The sequence below is a fragment of the Calonectris borealis genome, chromosome 1, assembly GCF_964195595.1.
Source record: "Calonectris borealis chromosome 1, bCalBor7.hap1.2, whole genome shotgun sequence".
Classification (NCBI taxonomy): domain Eukaryota; kingdom Metazoa; phylum Chordata; class Aves; order Procellariiformes; family Procellariidae; genus Calonectris; species Calonectris borealis.
In genome coordinates, this window is record NC_134312.1 from 175,000,687 (window position 1) to 175,022,446 (window position 21,760).

General features: G+C 41.4%; 1 protein-coding gene across 8 annotated transcripts in view; it reads left to right on the top strand.

Annotated features, from left to right (window-relative positions):
• Positions 1–21,760, top strand: part of KLF12 (KLF transcription factor 12) — a 253,663-nt gene that overhangs the window by 174,532 nt on the left and 57,371 nt on the right. For 4 of the 8 annotated variants that reach the window (XM_075139016.1, XM_075139005.1, XM_075139037.1 and 1 more), the window contains exons 5-6: positions 4,485–4,620; positions 17,780–17,839. In XM_075139016.1, the coding sequence (XP_074995117.1) occupies positions 4,485–4,620; positions 17,780–17,839 (196 nt within the window). The remainder of the gene's footprint in view (positions 1–4,484; positions 4,621–17,779; positions 17,840–21,760) is intronic. The other 4 variants (XM_075139048.1, XM_075139059.1, XM_075139065.1 and 1 more) reach the window with 1 other exon arrangement.

Below are 21,760 nucleotides of genomic sequence, written 5' to 3' on the forward strand. Positions count from 1 at the left end.
GAGTAGCAAGGGCAAGAAAACCAGCTCATTTTTAAGGCTTGAACTTTATTAGTGAAATGTGTCTGTCTGTGATAGGGAGGACTTGATTCAGTGACCCAGCTGGTTCCTTCTGGACCCATGGTCCTAAGTTCAAGGAAAAGCTTGGTCGTCAGAGCAAGGTACAGCACGAAGGGAGGTTAAAATGCACTGGCATGTTTTGTGGTCTCTCCTCCACCTTGCTTGCTAATTGCATTCCATTACTCACTTGTCCTCCACCTTTTCATCTCATTTGCTAAATTATCTCTTGCCTGTATCTCTTCATTCTTTCCAGTTTGATGTTCGTTAGGCCAACAATTACTCTTAATTCAGTGTTTATGAACTGCTGCTGGTATTTATAAAACTTGGTGCCAGCAGTTCCGACAGTTGTTCTTAGATGTCCAAGAGAAAGTCAAAGCTGTTGACATTAGTAGGAGTCATGAACTCTGAATGTATAAAAATCCTGTACTGCAGTTTGCACACTGTAGTGAGTGGTGAGGAGGAGATATCTGTTAGGCTTTCGGCCAGTTGGTTATTCACATGGCTCATTTGGGGGAGGAGAATAGCTTTAAAGGCTGTTTTTCCTCACAGCAGCTGCAGCCATGCTGATGAGAAAACAGGGCAATTTACACCAGCTGGCAGTGGTGAAGTTTGGCCTCCTGGTAGTCACCTCAGCTCCCCAGCGCCTCGGCCACCCAAGTCTGCAAGCTGAGAAGAGGTCACAAATGGAGGAGGGGACAAAAAAGGGTATCTATGTGGGCCGATGTTAAAAAATAAGGGAATAATCCCTAGATCGTTCTCTAGTTTAATTATCGTCTTTAGTTAGGTTCACTGCAAAAATATAACAAAAAATGTTCTTGAATTGCCCACCTTTGAATTTGCCCACTGATACATTTCCGTTCCTTGTCTTTTGTTCTCACCATGCTCAAGTGTCACAGCACCTTGTGATGTGCTCAAACATTGGTGTCTGGTGGGGCAAACCGTGCCCAGTGGGGTGCAAAAGCACAACCCCATTGGCAACTTCATGGCTGTGTTAAGAGTACACAGAGTAGGGTTTACCTCGCCGAGCAGAAACAAAAAGAAGGTAGCGTTTCAATGTAACTGAGAGTTTTCATCCTAGCACATTCCTCTGGTAATCTAAAACCAACACCAAATATCATCGGAGTCTCAATAATATCTTAAGAGCTGGCAATCTGCAATAATAATGAAACAGTGTGTCTTATAAGGAGCAAAAGTACATAAGATTTTTCATACACATTTATACTGTCTCTTTTTATGTAGGTGTATTCACACTTAAGAGATCAAAATTCATGTATAATAACTGTATTACAGACTAAATTCTGTAACGTAATTTCAAGTTAGTCTTAGGTTTAAATATTAAGAAAGTTTCTGAGCTAGCTACTTAAAACTTTTGCTGTAGTGTAAATCAGATTAAGCCACTGTTAATAAAAAGTATTGCATACATAGTTTTTTGTTACAATTTTAATTTTATTTACAAACATTAGCTTTCACAAAAGCAGCATTTAAATATCAGGCAGATACAAATGTATAACTTCTTGTAACGAGATTCACTTTAAAAAAAACTGAAGAAGTAATGAAGTAAGTAATAATAATCTCATACTTAAAGTTGCTTTTAAGAAGGAACACGAGGGAACAAGGCATCCTCAGAAATAGCACTTCTTTCCAAATAGTTTTCTGGGGCTAAATCATGGCTAGATGGTTCAGTTGCTCTTAAATCAGATACTAGATTATCCTTAATGCTCAGGTACACATTGAATACCATCACGTGTAAGTCATGATTTTAAGAAGCACAGCCAGAATGGTGCTCATTCTACCTAAAACAAGTGTTTTGAACAATTTCTAAGTTGCTGTACGTTTGTCTCATGCAGATCATTGTTCATTGTCAACAGTCTTTGCTTTGATAAGCAAAAGGTGTTTCTTTACCACACATGAAGAAATAATAAGCAGTCCAAATGTAGCCAGTATTACTGAGGCACCTAAACTAGCAGAAAGCTAGTACAAGTCACACTGTGCATCTGTAAATGCACTGTGCTTCCAGAAGAGGTTGTTGCATCAGCTTGCTGAACATATTTTAATAGTATTTTCTTTATGAAGTTCTTTAGCATAAAAAAAAATGCAGCTGAAGGGTAGTTATAAGCACTCACTGTTCTTTTAGTCAGAGGTAGTTCACAGCTAAGACATAAATTAAAATTTAAGACAAACTTTCCCTCGAGTCGTCTCTCATCTGGGGAGGGCTTTCTTTTCAAGAGCCCAGCTATCCATCAGTGCAACTTTTATGGCTGCACAGCTCCTGGAGTTCTACAGCCCTCCCATTCTTCAGTGTAACTCAGTCCCTCTTCTAGAGTCAGTGAACACGGTAACATAAGAAACATGGTGAAATGGGAAATTTAACGGTGACTTTTGGAGCTGCTGTCTAGCTGCAGGCCCACTGAACTGTTCATGATCTCTAAAGGGAGCCTGTGATACCTGTTGTCCAGGGCTGTGGTTAGCCAGAGCTGAGTGGGAATGACAGCTACCTTTCTTGCAAAGCACGTCGCAAGACCCAGAAAGTGTCCTATCTCTCACGCTGCAATACAGAAGAGCACAAGCTAACAAACTCAATAGTTAGCTTTTTAAACAAATAATCTTGGATACCACTATTTCACCTGGCCAAACAAAACAAACACATACTTAAACAAATCTTTTTGCCTGTCTTCCCCTTCCCGCTCCTCCCTTGCAGGGTCAGGCATCTCTCCAGCTTTGCTCTCTACTCCAGCTGCTTTCGGTGTCTCTCAGCACTTACTAATCCTACATGGTATTTCATGGGTGAGGAGGAATGTCTCTTTCTTTATATCACCTCTGAAGTTTGTCTCTGGCTCTGTCCCCTGACACAAGCAACCCCCAGTTCCTCTCAGGACTATCCCAGGTCACACTTGTGCCCCGTAGTCCTCCTCACACCTGTTTCTTGGTTTCCTCCCCCTGCCCGTGTGCGGGTTGTGCTTACTTCCCTTTGCAGGGCAGCAGCCAGGCTAAGAGGGAAGGCAGGTAGCCTATCTTTCTGCTCTCCTTTCCTTTCCCATCTCTTTTTGGCACAAAACGTAGCTCTGGTGGGTTTATCTTGGCTGGCCGCCAGACGCCCAACCAGCCGCTCTCACACTCTCTCTCCTCAACGGGGCGGGGTGGAAATAAGGTGGAAGAGCTCATGGGTTGAGATAAAGACAGGGAGATCACTCACCAATTACTGTCACGGGCGAAACAGACTTGACTTGGGGAATATTAATTTAATTTACTGCCCCCTTTTTCCCGGGCTCAACTTCACTCCTTCATTCAGGGGGATGGGGAGTGGGAGCTGTGGTCAGTCCATAACAGCTCCTCTCTGCTGTTCCTTCTCATGCTGTTCCCCTGCTCCACCGTGGTCTCTTCAGGTGAAGGGGAATCTCTGCTCCACCGTGGAGCAGCACGTCCTCCTCTCCTTCCCCTCTCACCTTGGTGTCTGCAGGGCTGTTTTTCACACTTTCTTCCTCACTCTGCCTGTGTGGCATTTTTTTTGCCCTTTCTTAAGGACGTTTTCCCTGAGGCGCCAGCACGGTGGCTGCGGGGCTCGGCCGTGCCCTGTGGGGGGTGGGTCGGAGCCGGCTGGAACCGGCTGTGTCCGGCACGGGGCAGCCCCGGCCGCTCCTCACAGAGGCTGCCCTGCAGCCCCTGCCAGCGCCTGGGCACCTGCACCCAGTACATTGCCATACAGTAAGGATATTGTAAGCTGTGGATGGACAAAACAATCCTGCAATTCCTGATTTTCGGCTGTTCGGCTGAGACTATGTGACTTTTCAAAAAAACCTGCCTAAGCCTACCCGCCATCAGTCACCAGAAAGTTAGTTGCCTGTGAGAAGTTGCATGCCACAGCTTTGCCACGTGTAATGATGTGGAGGGAAGGCTCCTTCAGAGGTTGACACTGGTGTTGAACTGAGTCAGCAATCAGTACAACTGAGGGTTTTTTGACACCTAACTTGTAGTTAACTGGAGTGGCATGCGTCTCAGCCTGGTATCTCATGATGAACAGTCGAAATAATCAAAGATTGCTCCTGAAATTTTGCTGTAAAATTTACTCTCAAGTGTGCTGCGTTGTGCAAAGCAGACATAGCCCTTTCTCTTTGCTTTCTGAAGTCATCCAGACTAAGTAACTTGAGGGTAAATTGAGTTTTTGACGAATATTGTATGTGCAGTTTTATTTCAGGTCCGCTGAATGCGTTGGTGTAGCCTGTGTGTGTTCGCACACCTGCATGCTGCTGGAAGTGCTTGTGCTGTAGCGCTGCTAGATGCCTTTGCGAATCCATCACCCGGTTTGGGAAGCTCAGCACAAGCGGTGCCGTCCGGCCTGAGCGAGCAGATGTGTTGTGCGCCCTGATGTTGTTCTGGGATGAGATTAATTTCAGCACGCTCATATTAATCCATTATATGTCTCTTTCCAGCACAAATGGACCCCCGAGGCCTATCTCCCAGACAAATTAAAAGTGACAGTGATGATGACGACCTGCCAAATGTGACCTTAGATAGCGTTAATGAAACTGGATCTACAGCGCTCTCCATAGCCAGAGCAGTACAAGAGTAAGTATCAGATTCCCAGAGCGAGATGAGTGTTGCCGAGGTGCTCCCTGGCCGATGGAGGAACCGGCCCTCGGCAGCGCCGCCGGAGTGTCCCCCCAGCTGCAGGCCGGCATACCTGCCGGCATCTCTTCTGTGTAGCTTCGTTCCCTTTAGAAAGAGATGTCTGTATCTCTCATCTCTCTCTGATTCTCTTTTCCTTTCTTTCTCTCCGTCCTCATTATTAGGTAAAGTTCCAAATTGAAATTGTTTCTTCCCCTTTATTTACTTGCAAAGCTTGCAAAGTCTCCAAAGGGAGACCAGGTTAGACTTTCACTCAAAAAACATGAAATTTTTTCTTGACTGAAAGCAGCATCAGGAAGTTTCTTCTAGTTGCTGTCAAATGAGAACTACCTACATTTCTCCTGAAGGACAGTGTCATTGAGAGGAAATTGGCGAGGGGCTTTGAACACTTTTTCCATTGGTATTATTTTTCTGTGTACTTTTACTCACTGGATGGACAAATAATTTCTTAATGTAATGTCTGTATTGCTTGTTTAAAAAAAAGAAAAAGATTATCATGAACATTAGCAATTCTGTAGATGCATGAGCTTGCCCAGTCGCTATAGTAGCTGGAAGGGAACCAACTGTGAGGTAAATAAGTATTAATAGCCCCATTTTATAGGTGAGGAAAATGAGGTTATGCGTAAAGGTCACCCTGTAGGTCTGAAGCAGAGCTGGAAATAGAACTAGAGCCTCCAGGCACTGAAGCCTGTGCTAGACCCACAAAACACATTACTTTATCTGAGAGGTTCAAAATATGGGCATTCTGGACGTTATTAAATAGGAAGGCATATAATAAAGGCCATTAGACATTGTTATTATATAATTTATTATAGATGCATTTTAAACGTCTTATCTAAAAGTACTTCGTTTTGCTCTGTTTTCCTGGCCATCAGTAGCCAAAAGCACTGATGTTTCCAAAGCAATGCCCTGTTTGCTTAGAGGAAACTAAGCCGTGTTTGAAGGAGAACTACTTTTTTGGGGTTTTCACCAGACATCCACTAATTCATTTTCTAGTCAAACTGTATAACCTCAAACCTGTATTCCCCTTAAGCAGAGAGGGAGTTCTCTATGAGCAAGGCAAGGTGTTGGCTCTCACTGTAATTAGCATCCTCCTCTTCTGACGGTGATAAAGGAAGGCAAGGTTTCTTCACCAGTGACACTATTGCTTGATAGACAGGCCTCACACATATTTTGAATTCGCTAGTTACAACACCGGGCCCTGAAGTGCTAAGTATTTTTTTCTCAGTTTATAGCACACGTAATAAGCCAGAAAAATAAAACAACCGTCATGATTTTGCACTAAAAGGTTCTGTCTAATTAATGAAAAGAGGAAGCATGGGGTGCTAGCACATACTTCTAACATACGACTGGCAGGCAGATACTATTCTCTGTGATTGATACTGCTTGAACATTTAGAGGCTTGGTCAAACCATTAAAAGCTTTTTTAGCTTTTCCACAATGCATTCCACAGTTCGTGAAGGTAAATGTGTTGCATATTACTTGGCTGGCTCTGGAGCTTGAGAATTAAATTAAGAAATTTAATAATATAACATCAACTCATCCTTGTTAAAGGTTTTATTTAAACAGTAATCTGTTAGTTTATTTTAAAAGCCCCATTAGGAAAATCTAATTTGACTGTGATCTGCAATTTGTCTTCTTTTTTACTTCATTCTCAGTCACAGACACAACATATATAGCTGAGCTGAAAAGAGATGTTAGCACATTATACTGACTCCACTCAATCCATTTCTTTCTTGGTCTATAATATAGTGCCTTACAGGCGGGCTCTATTCTTAGTTTAGTCATCTAACATGTACCTTAATATTAGACGTTTAGCAAAGCAGTCCACTGATAATAAAAGCCCGCATTCTACATAGCCTTGTTCCAGAGAGGAAAGTGCCTTTGAAGCCTTCCAAAGGGAGATCCTGTGTGCTCAATTTCAGCGTCTAAACTTAGCAGACAGGAATTTCCTCTGAGGATATGGAAAGGCACCTACTGTTCTGCTGAATAACTGGGCAGCGTAGAGGCATGCATAGAAAGATTGCTTCAGTGGGCAGTAAAGCATAGGTCTAAGCCAAGTGCCTACGTGAGGTAGGCTGGACCTCAGAGTCTAGAAGACTGTCCCGTAGAGTGCGTTCTTTCTTAAGTGAGCTTGTAAGCTCGCTCTTGTGAATCGTTATACAGCTAACAACAAAAAACAACTTCTTGCTGAGAGAGAGTCTTCTCTTCATGTGGGATACTGGCTGGGAAGTACAGCATGGCACCTCCAAAGGGATGGCAGCATCCTTTCCTTCAATACCAGATTGCTGTTGTGCAATCTTGTCTTTGTTAAATGAAATACCAAGCCTAGTTTGTAGATGCTGGTGGCAGGTGCGAGACAACAGTTGACCTTTTTCTGGTTGGTTTTCAGACATGTTTTAAATTATTCTGCATAAGTATTATAAATATATATATGTATGTATATATATTTGCTTATTGCCACCTATTGTCCAGGAGCAGAAAGGGATTTCAAATACTCTGTGGTAGGTATTTGCTTTGGTTGAGCCCTGTGCAGCCCCTCACGCAATGTGTGGGGCTGTGGGGCATTGCCTTGGTGAGGCTCCTGACTTTCCCTGTGTGCTGTCTGTGGGGTTCAGGCTTCTTCTTGCATAGACAGACATCTGCAATGTAGGTATCTGCATCTGAGCTAGTTATCTCACCTCCCTGCATATGGGCCAGATAGCAGTTGGTGTGTCCAGACGGTAATTCTTTTGACCTATTCTAGCTGTCTAATTTAGGGAGAGAGAGGGACTCAAGCCCATGAGCGCCTGTTCCTCTCCATTGACTGCAGGCGGTGCAGACAGCTGCCTGGGACACACGTGTCAGCACTGCAGATCTCTGGTGTGAGGTGAGGGTAAGGCAATCCACGGTGCCTGACTGGGGAGTCAGCGTGCCGAAGCTGGGAATGACAGGACGATGGTGAATGCTCCGACATCTGCCCTTGGATCTGAATCTGCCAGGTGGGGTTAGCAATGCCAAGGTTTTAACCATGAGCTGGAGAAAATCAACTAGTCAGTGTTTGGGGAGGAACTGGTTTTTTAATACATCTGTTTTTAAGCTTTTTGTCTTGGAAATTTCCCTTACCTGGCTGGGTTATAGGACAGTCTGGAATGCCTATGGGAAAGCTTTGCTTTTCATGTCCTCTAAAACTGGAAGGCATCCTCCTGTGTTGCTGCTTTGTTTCAGGTCCACTATAGTCTTAGAAGAAAAAAATCCTTATCAGTAAAAATTGTGACAATCAAACACTATGAGCCACGTGTTTGGCATTAGTTCTTATTTACTTAAACATAATGTAATTTGCTTGCATATTTGTAAAATTGCCTTCTTGCTGCTAGCTTTATATTGGCTGAGCTTCTAGACTTCTCAGTAGTTCTTTTGGAATGACTTCATAGTCATTCTTCAGCTCAGCAAACCCGATCAATAATGTAAAGTTATAGATAAACAAAGTCATTATTTCAAGCAGGGTACTTTGGTGAAATTTCTTTATGTGACAATGCTGCTTTATGGCAGTTGCTATGCCTTACCATAATTCGGACTAAGAATAAATTATTAATCTCAGATAATATGCTCTGGCTGATAATAAATATTGCAGCAATATGTAGATTTCAGTGGGCTTTGCATTGTAAGCAGCATTTCATCCTTTTTGTAGCGTGTTTTACAAACTCATTTTGACATGTAGCTCTCTAACAAAGAGCAGATTTGCCTCCATATGCCTGACACCACTGATGCTTATTACACAGCAAGAATAGCATCATATATTCAGGGTCAAATCTCAGATACGCTCTAGAAATCTTTATGAAGCCAAGGGAGGAGAAGGCATTAGTCAAACCCTAGAAGACCAGTAAAACTTTTTTAGGGCCCTCCTCGGAGGCAGCGTGCTGTTCCCTCTGCCTGGCAGCCCTTCCATCTGTAGGTAGCCTTGATGCAGCGGGGCTCAGGAGCCACCTCTATAATACATAGTAATGCAAACCCTGAACAGGGCATTCATCTCCTTCTTTCCTTGCACACTTACGCAGTAAAATACGTTACTTTACAACATGCAGCTCTCTCTCCCGGAACACACACCACATGAGATCTCCTCCTTGCAGAGGCTGAGGGCAGAAGTGGGAGAGGCAGAGGAGGGTGATTTTTAGCATGAACTTTTGATCAGTGTATCGGTAAAAATCCAAAGATCCAGAAATCCATCTTTCTCTAGACTTCCTTCTCCTTAGGGGGTGTAGGCAGAGGGAGCCCCTTTGACAAAACCATTTTTTCTTTCAAACAATGTCAGGGAGAAGATGGACTGTGCATATAAACTGATGATGCTTAAGGTAGCTTCTTGTTTTTCTGGGATGATGGAGAGACAGAAAATTCAGAGAGGAAGTCCTGAATACTTGTAGTTATAGCTGCTGTTAATTCATAGAAATGTGATTTGTCATTTGGATGTGACCGTGGTGACCTTTAGCGTGAACAATTCTTTGCGCTGAGCTGGGTGCCGCTGAGTGCTTGTATGAAAATGAGATTAGGGGCTTTGACTCTACCCCCTGTTGTGTTTGGCTATGTTATGCAATTGATACATTGATACAAATGTGATCGTCTTACTTTATTTTTAAATTCTGCTGGCTTTTATTATTGCAATACAGTGGAAGATAGTTTTGGATACTGCACTAGTGAAAAAGAAATTCCACAGCATAGCCACCGTACCAATGTACTCTCTTAAATTGGTATGTATTTTTCAAGTCTGAATTTTTCTCCTTATATTTCTTTTTTTCTCCCGCCACTTCTTCAGTGTAAATCAACTTCTGTGGTTGATTTTTATCTCTTTGAGGTTTATAACTGTTCCCATCAGCCATTCATTTTCTACACTGATATTGTCTGTTCTGCTGCTTCAGCTGCAGTCATTACTACCATTGCACTATTCATTATAGGGAACTTTCACCTCAGTTTTTTCTTCTAGTTACAGACAAAATACTTTGTCCCGAGTCTCCAAGAAATGTAAGCAAGAGTGTTTTGGCAGTACTTGTGTGAACTTTGCTTCTCTCTCCTCTGGTACATCCATGCTCCATGGACAAATGCTCATTTTAAAACAGGCACACAATTGGATGGTGGTTTTACAGATGGAGAACTGACTAGAGCTGGTCCAGAGTTTCTCAATAAAGCATTTTTTTTTACTGGAGAATGTTAATTTGTCTAGAGCAAAATCGTGGGAATACATCAGTTTCAATTTCACTTTTCACTTTTTCTCAATTTCACTTTTCTTATCCCAAGTCTGGGATGCGTTTTTCCTTTGCAGTAAGGCTTTAGAGCAGAAGATCACATGGTTGCTGCAACGCTGCTGGGGGGAAATTGTATCCCAAACTCAGAAAGCAGAACTGCCTGTGGGCCTCCTACCTCCCCACAGGCTGTTATGCCGTGGGGCTTCTCCTCAGCCTCCTCGAGAGTCACCCTACGAACTGAGCTGACTTACAGAGGTGTGTATGCAGATATGTGAGTGAAAGACACTGGTGACGTAGAGCCCTGTAAGGCAGGCAGTCATCTGTATTATGGTTGATGCCCCCACTGTATTATGGTTGATGCCCACATCAGGGATGTTTCTGTTCCAGTTTTGTTTTATTTTTTGTCAGCAGTCTCAGATATGTATCCTGTGGCAAAAAAAAAAAAAAGGTTTCTGCAGTGAAAAGTGTTGCTGGATTGGGAATGACCCAAGGGCACCATTGAGCTGCCAGAGGTGTGCTGTGTCTCAGCTAGCTTAGGGAACCTCTGGGCAGTACTGGACTGTTCCGTTTGGACATATCCTTGCAGCAAGGTTCATCTCTCACAATGTAATCGATCTAAAAGTTAGGCTCAAGTATTTTGGATTTCCTCAGTGGAGAATGTGCATACTTCTAGGCCCAGTCATCTCATCAGTTGTGATCCTTTACCTTTTGGAGGTGCCTACCTTCCCCAGTGTTTATAAAGGAGCCTGGACAAATGGCTTAGGGACAGTGATAAACCTTAACATTGCTTAAGTTATATATGAGGAAACCCCCTCTACGTGATTTTCTAAGGCCATACTGGAAGTCTGTGACTCAAGAAGAAACTAAACCAGTACATGTAAATTTTGGGCCTATGCAATTACTACAGGTGTGATTTCTTCTACCTACATGCAGTTCAGATAACTTGCTAAAGAAGTACTGACTTCCTCTACAGTGTATTTATATGGCACTTTACAAACTTTATTCTAGTAGAATTTCAATTCTCAGAATCCTCTGTATATAAAAATTAATCTGCCTAAAGCTGTACTAAGGAATTCTACTGCAAGAGCTTAAAAGCCCTATATACCTTTGGGAATTGCTCTTTAGGCACTAACTATGAGCCTTTGGTTTCAGCAATCCAAATGGACCTATACAATTCTAAAAAGTTTCTTTTTCTACTTTTTTTTTCTTTTTTTGCATATGTGATATTTTACCAAAAAAAAAGTTTAATAATTTGACAATTGGGCAGTAAAATCGACGGATGCCATTCTGCACAGAGATTCTAGGATTTTTGGTGTGGAAATTTGCTGATATATGTCCCAGAGCCTTTTGCCAGAATAACAGATTTCCCATCAGCCAGCGATCATTAGGAACAAGTGCCAGGTGGACAGCAACTGTAAATCAAAACCAGCTTCTACAAAGACGTTGACATTGCTGCCTGCTTTGAAAGGACGGTATAGCTTAAATGACAGTGTGTTAGGAGATAGGGATATTGTCAAATTGTTCCCTGAAGAAAGCTAATTTGAAAATAAAAGTGCTTTTCACTTGGTCTACACAAAATTATGTTTTCCTATCTCCCCTATAACAGTAAGTTACTATTGACTGTTGAGTAGATGAATCTAGAGCAAGGAGACGTTGTTATTAGGATGTCTGTTCTCTTCTTCTGAATCACTTTGAAGTGCTAGACTTTGCTCTTTAATACGTATTTTATCACATCATTGCTAGGAGTAGTATTTTCCTTTTAAGAGAAATATTTAAATTAAGTGCATAATAAGCTGGAAGAACCAAGGAATCCTGGGTCTGCTAAAGTCCAGAGGAGTTTTACCATTAACTTCATTAGGTCTAATGATTAATCTTAAAACTGTAACAGAAGTCTGTATGCTAAAAAGAAAAAAAGTAACTCAATACTTAGGCTATTTTAGGGACCAGCATGGTGCAGCGAGAGAGGTATTTGTAACATGTATGGGTTCATAGATACCTTTCTGTATGTCTCTTTTATTACCTTTATCCATCACAAGCAAACTTTCAAAGATCTTGTTTCCCAGCTTCAGTTCAGTGTCTATATTGAATTGTCTAGTATAATTGTCTTCTCAAAAATAGATTAAATCTGTTAATTAATTTAAATTTTACTCTAAGAAGTGCCAATCATTTCAAGGTAGTTATCAAACTTTACCATTATTGGGATTTTACATTACTAAACATGTTTACACAAATGTGCTTTGGAATAAAATGCCCGAAAACAATAGTGTATGATTGTAATTCATATAGCACTTTTTATCTTTGGAGTGCTTTGCAAACATTAACTAATTAAATTGTACAGGTCCCACGTGTGTTCAAATATTATAATTATCCACAGGTTAGTGACTTGCTCAAGGCCATGCAGCAAAGCAGAGGGTGAGCTGGGATCAGGACGTCTGCCTTCTAGTCTCATGCTTAATCCACTACAATGTGTTGCTCCAGAGTGAAGCTTGAGTCATTAGTGGTTAGATATGTGAAATGCGTTTTACTGATAGGGTGGCAGGTATTGTGTAATTGCTTGAAGAGCATGACACCGAAGAATGAATTATAAATAACATTATGCATTACTACTACCCAGTTAGCAGTTTGTACACCTATTTGGCGTCTGTTTCCCCAGTGATTCGTTATTCAGCTTTTTCTGTTTTTTCTTTCTAAATCAGCACAGAAAGCAGAGGCAGAGCTGTGTGCGTTAAGAAATTCAGAGGTGTAGCAAATACTCATCAGTGCGGATTAAATAGCCGAACACTGCCAGAAAAAGCCACAACAAAACTGCCTCAGTGAACTGCCACCTTGACTTACTGATAAGAAAAAGAAAGAGCATTGTCCTCTGCTGTCACTTGAGCCAAAATTACTCCTTTTTTCATTATCTAGATCAGATAAGTTTTTATCTTTCCTTTTCCATAAGGCAGTTCCTGTGATTTTGTGACAGACAAACATGCAGCACAATTAAATCTTAATAGCAGTGCTTATACTGATTTATGGAAAAATGTTTCCTGAGTGTTTAGATCAATGCATGCAAAAACACAAAAAAAGTGTAGGTCACAGGTATGTAAACTGCATGCAAAGGAGGGCACTATTAAGCGGGGAACACTGTTTAGCAAGGCATAATTGAGTGAGCATGTGAATACAAGGATCTAAAAAAAAACAACCCACATTTTTTCTGCCATTTTCCTTTTTCCTGCACAATGGGAAAAGATTGTGCTAGGTTTTCCCCTTTATTGGTTCAATCCTCTTTCACTAGTAGTGACTCCACCGCAACCTCATTTCTCACAGCAAGTTCTTTTTACGCTGGAGATAAAGAGGAGTGATGGATATCCTGGATGATGGATATGGAAGAGTTTTTTGTACTGAGCCCGTGTGCCAGGGAGGTGTCGTTCTCCATGTGTATGTGACTGAGGACATGAGTGTTACTATTTTGGACACATCAGGAAAAGAATAACCGGAGCTTAAAGCCAGCACACATATGAAGTTATGTCGTGGTTTAACCTGGCAGCAGCCAAATACCACGCAGCCGCTCACTCACACCCCCCGCCCCCCCAGTGGGACGGGGAGAGAATCGGAAGGGTAAGAGTGAGAAAAACTCGTGGGTTGAGATAAAGACAGTTTAATAGAACAGAAAAGGGAGAATAATGATAATAAATAATGATAGAATATACAAAATGAGTGATGCACAATGCAATTGCTCACCACCCGCGCTGACCGATAACCAAGTAGCGATCGGCACTTCCTGGATCACGCCTACCCTTCATATACTGAGCATGACGTCACATGGTATGGAATACCCCATTGGCCAGCTGGGCTGGCTGTCCTGATTATGTTCCCTCCCATCTTGTGTACCTAGCTCAGTCAGTAGGCACGGGAGCTCTCCTTGGACTAGGAGGGCACTTAGCAACAACTGAAAACATCAGTGTGTTATCAACATTCTCCTCATACTAAATCCAAAACACAGCACTAGGAAGAAATTTAACCCTATCCCAGCCGAAACTAGGACAAGTTACTCTAGCCAAAATGAAAGGAATTGAAGGCTGAAACAAGGAGTAAAGCAATGCAGTGGCTGAGATAATAGCATCTAATCCTGAGGTGTGTCAGAAGTAATGCTAGTCACAGGTTTCAGAGACAAGCTGAGCACCTTCATTGTTATAGCCGTGACAAACAAAGATGTGTCAAGAATGAAGTTTTGGGTCATGTTTTTATTTATTTATTTACCCTTCTGGGATATACTGAGTTGCCACAGGTTACAGTGGTGCAAGGAAATATGAAAACTGAGGCAGGCAGAAGATAAGGAAGAGACCCGAGGTGGATCAGAGGAGGCAGCAACGGCCAAACCACTCTTGCCTGGCATGTATCACTAAGCTCGGGCAGTGTGGAGCAGGCTGGCAGGTACTGAGGTCAGAGGCTGCCCTAAAAAGTGCTCATCCTAAGGCTGCCCTAAAAAGTGCTCATCCTACAGTACCTGCTGCTGGCAGAAATCTCCAGTGTTACAAACAGAGCCTGAAAAATGAAATAACCTGGAAATGACCAGAAGCTGCTGGCAGGCACGAGAAGAAATGCTTGTATTTATGTATTCGTTAAAAGTCGGCAGGAGTCTCAGTCTTGTCAAAATATCTCTCTCAATTATTTGCATTAAAAAGACAATATTTAGCATAGGGCGGGGATACTGAGTGATAAATCAGGGACACACAATGCTGTCAGATAGATTGCTTCACACAGAAGTCACCATGGTGTTTCTCTTAAGAACTGATGGCCATTGCTATTTCTGTGATCAGTTGCGTATCAGAGCCAAAAGTCAAACCATTTATAAATAAGTTCACAGGAGGAACTGGAATAATGAATGAAATCTCATTCATAAAAGTTTAAAAAGCAGAGTAACAGGATAATGTTGTATAATAAATTACTTGCTGAAAATTATTTACTCAGCTGAACAGGTTGATTCCCTTTGCACTCAATATTTCCACTTCTGAATGACTTGCTGTCTGTATCACCACATCATTTCCAAGATTCTTAGCCACTACTAAGGCATAGTCAAAATGAAATGTGGTTTTCCTCTTGCTTGAGAGGAACTACCAAGTACATGCAGTTCTATAACAGGTACATCCTTGTCCATATACTGCATGGCGTAGAGGTTCCGCTGTCCCCATATGCTTGCAACATGCGTGAAATACTGCAGGTACCCAGAACCAAGATGAACCATAACAGCACAGGCACTTGAGACGAGGTGCAGATTGGCTGCTTTGGGTCTGGTGGAGGCATTGTGAGGTTATGAGATAGGTGATTGGCTCCAGCAGTGTTTCAGAGCACCTACACAAGGCATCAACACTCCCACAGTATAGTTGACACAGATTTAAATGCTCTGAAGTTCAAAGGGCAGAGCAACCAGCTTCCTAGGGCCGGCTCTGCTTACCTGCTAGGTCCTTGGCTGTGAGTCATCTCTGCTCTCTTTGGAGGTTGGGCTTCTGACCTGTAGTTGTTCATTAAAATACAGTTTGAAAAAAAAAAACAACCTGCTTACGTTCCCAACTTCCCATTGTGGAAAATAAGAGATCAAGTACTTTGTTCTGAGCTTACCTATTTCTACCCGTTTTAAAACCCAGAGCATGCTGTCCTCTTCCTACCAGCCTTCACTCCATTTAAAAATGTGACCGCCAGCGGCAGCAGTGCTGCAGCCGCCCACGTCTGGCATAAAAACCTAGTGGTTAGAGCACTGACTCAGGAAGCAAGATACCTACATTTGCCAATTCTGGAACGCAAGACTAGGATGCAAAAGATATCCAGGAGTGGTCCTACAACATCCTTTTCCTCTTCTTTTTCCTCCTACACTTGTATTTTGGATTGGGAAGTGGCTGTTACAGATCCCTTTTATGCTGAGTTCATGTTGTCAGGTGTGTTTTAGCCATTTTCACAGCACAGATAAGGTTCAAGTCCCAGAGGCAAGGGTTGGGCATTTCTCCCCGAGGTTTCTGGATCAGAGCAGAGGCTGGGTGGGAGGCCACAGCCATTTGGCTTTCAGGCCAAACAGGGAGGAACATAGTAAGTTTTAGGTGTCTGTGAGGTTGGTTGGAGGATGTCTGGGTGTCTTTCATTTCAGTGCCTGGATACTGTAGGTTCTAACCAGAGTATTAGTTGTCTGCTAAATTTTCCACTGACAAAAATTCAACGTGCAAATGCTTATCATCCTCCCCAACTGTATTTTTGCCTGCCTTATGGCTTAGTTGTTAGAAAGGTACCTTTATGAAAAGAAGTGTACAAAATTTAGAGTCTTGACTTCTGGGTAATGTATTGCTGTTTGTATCAGCTGTAGGAATAAATATTTTTCCAATAAGACGGAGATGATTGTAAATTAATTGACATGGGAGAGAACGGTCAATGTTCTGGTTTCCAGTTGCCATTCTTCCAGTGCATATTGATTTCGGTTGAGGGCTAATGGGGTAGGGGAGATTTTGTCCCAGTGCCCTTTGATTAGGTACTGACGAACTGTGAAATAAAATCTGTACCTAGTGATACCATGGGACAGGTACCTGAGATATGTTTCTGAAGAAGGAAGAGACTCTACATGGAGAGTGGAAAAACAGGGTGGAAAAAAACAGTGTCAGGCTGTGATAATAACTAATAGAGCTAATAACCTAGACTTTGAAAATTCTTTACATCATTTTGTCATCTTGATAGCAGATTTCTGTCATTATCAGAAATTTAACATTTAACAAATAGCAAAATCAGGCAAACAGTAAAGACAACCAATATTTACTGTACTGAAGCAAGGAAGTGTGAGAGGTTCAAATGATGCAGTGCAAAATCTTGGGAGCAAATAGATTATTTGTAGGTTTCCAAGGCCCAATGGAAAGTGCAATTACATAAATCAAGAGAAGTTGCTTTGAAAATTTCCTTTTCTCTTTCCACAATTACTATGCCAACCTGTCCATTTTAATTGAGCATATAAAGGATTCAGAATGTTTCCAGTGTAAATGCATTGAACTGCTAGTGCTAGAACATTTTTACAATTCATGTTGTTATTCTAATATTTTTGCTAGTTTCTTGGGCGTTGGCCTCAGACTAATTTCACGGTACGTTTGGGGTCTAAACCACAGAGGGAAGGACTGAAGGGGGTTATTCACGGTCTTGGCTTTCTACAGGTTTTTCTTTCCTTTTTTTTTTTTTGCTAACGTGGTGGAACTGTTTCCAAAAGCCAGCTGTGTATGATGCTTCTTGTTTGAGCACATGCAGTAGATCAGAATTTGTCAGTGAAAAGGAGCATTCCACGTAGTCCAAATCCCAACATAGGAGTTTATACAGCTATGACATCATATATTTGTGTTGTTCAATATTCCAAATAATATTCTGGAAGATGATCTATTTTCCCTGGAGTCTCAGTTTTAAGTAAAAAACATTAAAATCTAGGTTTTTCAGTGATCTGTTGGGAATAATATTACTCAAGCAGCAGAATTCTGGGAGTGGACGTTCGCTCCAGGCTCTATTTCCTCTTCGTGCAATGTCTGCCTGCTCTAGATTCTCGTTAATGTTTTCCTCTTTGTCACTGATTATTTTTTAATAAGAAAATATGATCCACCATGATCCAGAATTACCACTAAGTGACACCTGGGCCCTTAAGCTTTGACTCTGCTCCCATGCAAATTAATGGCAGAGCTCCTAATTACTTGCTTAGCATTAGCTGGGACTGCTACAGAGTAATTTCAGTTTAAGAAGGAGTTTTAAGCAAATGGGAAAATCCTAAAGTCCCTTGCACACTGAGGCTGTGTGCTTACTTTGCAGTAAGTGTTCCTCAAGCTTGTCTAAGTCCCCTGCAATTGTTTGGGGTAACTTAAAATTCCTAATTGTCTGTGTTCAATTTCCAGAGAGAGCATGTGGGGCTGTGCCAGGTCAGCTGTTAACCCTTTTCGTTTTTTCAACTCCAGGTATGAAGCATTTTATTGTGTATTATATAATGTTCTGTTTTATTGACAAAGTCTAGTAGCAGTGCTTTTCAGCTTTCTTCCCTCTTTATGTCATGGCTGGGGGATATGCGGGGCTGGGCAAGGTCCCAAGTTGATTTTTGGTATTGCTTTTTGTATTTTGGGGCTGGGAGGGTGGTGGTGTGCATCAAAGCTGCAAATTTTTTTTCCAAATCCCAATGACTGAAATACAAGAATTGAAACAAAATCCTGTCTAATGTTTGATAATGCAGTTTAAAATGTTCAAAATATTTTACTGAAATCGAGTAGCAAAGTTAACGTGAATCAACACAGCTCATGTTATAATGGGTCATTGCCAGTTACCATGAAACAGTCGACAAGCAAAGCTGTAAAATGTAGGAAGAGGTCTTTGCAAATGTCTCCTTACTTCTTTTTCAAGGAAGCCACAATTTTAAAACCTTACTGTGTAATGCGCCTAGTAGATGCCCTGCTTTAGAGTGCAGAGCTTATATACAAATCCAGTGGGGGGTGACTGGGAGGTTTCAGCGAGTGTTGCGATGCCATAAAGTGCCTCGAGTTCACCTCACTTGCCCAAGTAGAAATGATGTCATATAACAGAAGGGATGTACCAACACTGATAGGGTTCCTGTTTTTGTTGGATTCGTTGCTGTTGTTTTATTGGGTTTTAAAGTAGTGTGCAATGAAATGTCCACTCTCAGTGTGCTTGCTTGCTTGTTTGTTGTCCCCGCTTCTTTTGTTTGTTTTGTGAGCCCCTAAAAAGATGCCTTTGAGTCATGTTCATCATGTGACAAGTGTAAATCCACCAACTCACTGCTTTATCTACTCTCAGTAATCCGTGGGCCCTCTATCTGAGGAGTACAGAAGGAAAAACAACTTCACACATTCAGTGTAAGCAAATAAGTTGCAGAATAAATCTGATTCTTCACATTTATGAGTAGAGCTAAGCTTCATAATAAAATTAAGAAGACGGCATGTTTAAGAGCAATTACACTTTCAAATTACTAATGAGTAGTCAAATACAGAAATCGTTCCTCAAATCTACTCCTATCTTCAATTTGCAGTTAATTGCATTACAACTGGTATATTTATATTAAAAATTTGCAGGATCTTATTACTCAAACATTTTCAACGTAGCAGCAGCAGCAACTTCTCTGTTAAAGCCAATACAAAGCTTTTAAGGCTTCCTTGGGTATGAAATTGAGATGATATGTGGGTTTTTTAAAAATCCTTAGAATTTTCTTTGATCTGATTGAAATTATCAGTGCAATTTTAGAAATTATTCTGAAGAGCCTACTAGTCTCCCAAAATATTGTGTTTCTAAAATAAATTTGTATTTCAGATTTTGAATGCAGGCTCCGTTAGCCGAAAATAGCGATAATATTCTGTATAATCACCAATTATATTAGCTTCTATTCTACAGGAAGCATTTTCAAGAAGGAGGCTTATGTTGTCAATTTTTGCTTTTTTTAATGTTGTCAATATTTTGCTCAAAAAATTGCTCATGAATTTACGTGTAGAGTTTACGCATACCATAGCAATGAATATGAGATCCTACTAATGGATGAAAGGTGGAAATGAGGCCAATGAGATGAATATTTAAGTCAGTGTATCATTTGAAAGTATGAATTCTTACGGTGCACTTAAAACTGCTCGCACTGCTAGGAGTATTCCTCACAGCTGGTCTTGCTTCTTGGAGTACGGCCCTATTGCAGTTTAGGAACAGTAACTGCTTGTCAGAAGTGAATTCTGCTACAGTTGAATACAGCTATGTGAGTGCATGTATTTCATTTGAATGAAATTTCATGCCTGCCCAGTTTTGGGTTTGGTTTTTTTTTTCAATTTTGTATTACTGAAGTTATCTTTTTCCACTAAATTTCAAGGAAGTTATTCTTCCATAAAATTACACTCAAAATTATGGTATTCTAGTTATGAAGGTACAGAAACATTCTTAGATATTTGATTTTCTTTGTGATGGCGGGGGAACAGAATGGATCACAAAGTCTTGAAGAAATTTTTTTTGTAGGAACCTTTCCCTTTTTTTTATTGGGCTCATGAAATCTACTAAAAGCTGTAAGTTTTACTCAAAACCAATCCCACACAAATGTTCTGCATCTGCTGACCTCCGTGGATGGCCACAGGCTGGGACTGTTGCTGCAGTTCATACATGTCTAACTGTTCTTTTCCTGTAAAATGTTGAGCATTTTGTCCATACTGCCTCCCCTGATCCAGAAGTGCCCTGATCCACCATTTCACTGGTGACAAAGTGATATTATGTGTGAGTTTCAGATGTTGGCGGGCACAACGTGCCTCTTCGTCCTTGGTGTCTCACAATCGGTACTGCTTTCACTCTTGTATAATTTACCCGTGTTCTTCTTTTTAACACTTTGTTCCACAGGCTCGGCCAGATGGGAGATGTTTGGCAGCTGGAGGACCCAGATGCCAAATTCTGGAATATAGCTTTCTTGCCAATGGCATGTGGGTTCATGGCTGGCTTCTTGGCTTGCACCTCTGCTAGCTTCTTGGCTAGCTGTCTAGCTGGCAGCTGTAGCACTGCCTCTGGGTCTATGTTAGGGTCAAGCTGCTGTGGAGTTGGATGACTCTCCTGGTCTGAATTACCCTGCCGGACACCATTTTCACCTTAGTTTGCTTTGACTCTCCACTATTGAAAGACGAACATTTGCACTGTTCTGTTTTATTCCTGCCATTTGTAAGACTAACTCGAAGCAGTAGTTCTCACTTGTCACCAGTTCAAAAAGAAAATAAGCATTGCAGAGTACACTGTTTCACTTGTTAGGATTCCCATTCAGTCAGTAGGAATGTAGGGCCCAAGTCTGTACTTGCAATTCATCTCTGGAACCAAATTGTAACTACAGAGCACAGGCTTATGTCTAAACTTCGATTGCTTTCAACAGTGAGTGAATCTAGCCTCTGTCGAACAGAAAAAAAATAGACATTTGGGGAGACAATCTGGATCATTTTTAAAGAAAAAGCATAAAGAATAATGATGATAATAATAAATAGGACATTACTGGTAATAATTAAGAGCACTGCCAGAAGAAAATGCTTGATCTTCTCTTTGCCTGATTTGGAATGTCCTCATTACATACTTTAGTTTTACCTAAGGTTTTTGTGGTTTGATTTCCCCCCCCACCCCCCCATAAATGAGGTAATGAAAAATTAATGCATCTAGGATAGCCAAAGCATTTGAAGTTGTTCCCTAATCTATGCCTTTTCCTCCGTGCAGCTCAGTGCATAAACGTTACTTTCAGTGGGAAAAACTGCAAAATCAGGAGGTCTCTAAGACTCTGGATACTTACAGTAAAGTACAGATTAGTCATACCTGCTATGAAATTTTCATTCCCTCACTCAGCTGTAGTGAGAGTAAGTTGTGCTACACTGAAGGCAATGGTGTCTCTATTACATACTCACAAAACTTTTTTAACACTTGAGCAAATAGCACTTGTGCCTCACTCGGACACAAACTTCTACCTGTATGTTAAGGTTAAGATTCGCAGCGTGGTCTGACCTCTGAGGAAAATCACCTGAATTCCCCATTATAATCACTGGAGAGAGCTGCATGTCTCAGGAGCAAGCAAAAGGGATACCCCACCCATATAGAATCATAGAATCATTAAGGTTGGAAAAGACCTCTAAGATCATCGAGTCCAACCATCAACCCTACACCACCATGCCCACTACACCATGTCCCTAAGCACCTCATCTACACGTCTTTTAAATACCTCCAGGGATGGTGACTCAACCACTTCCCTGGGCAGCCTGTTCCAAGGCCTGACCACTCTTTCAGTAAAGAAATTTTTCCTAATGTCCAATATAATATAGTTTAGGCATATACTCCTCTTCGGTGACAGCCTACGGAACGTAAGTGCTTCCATAGGAATACAG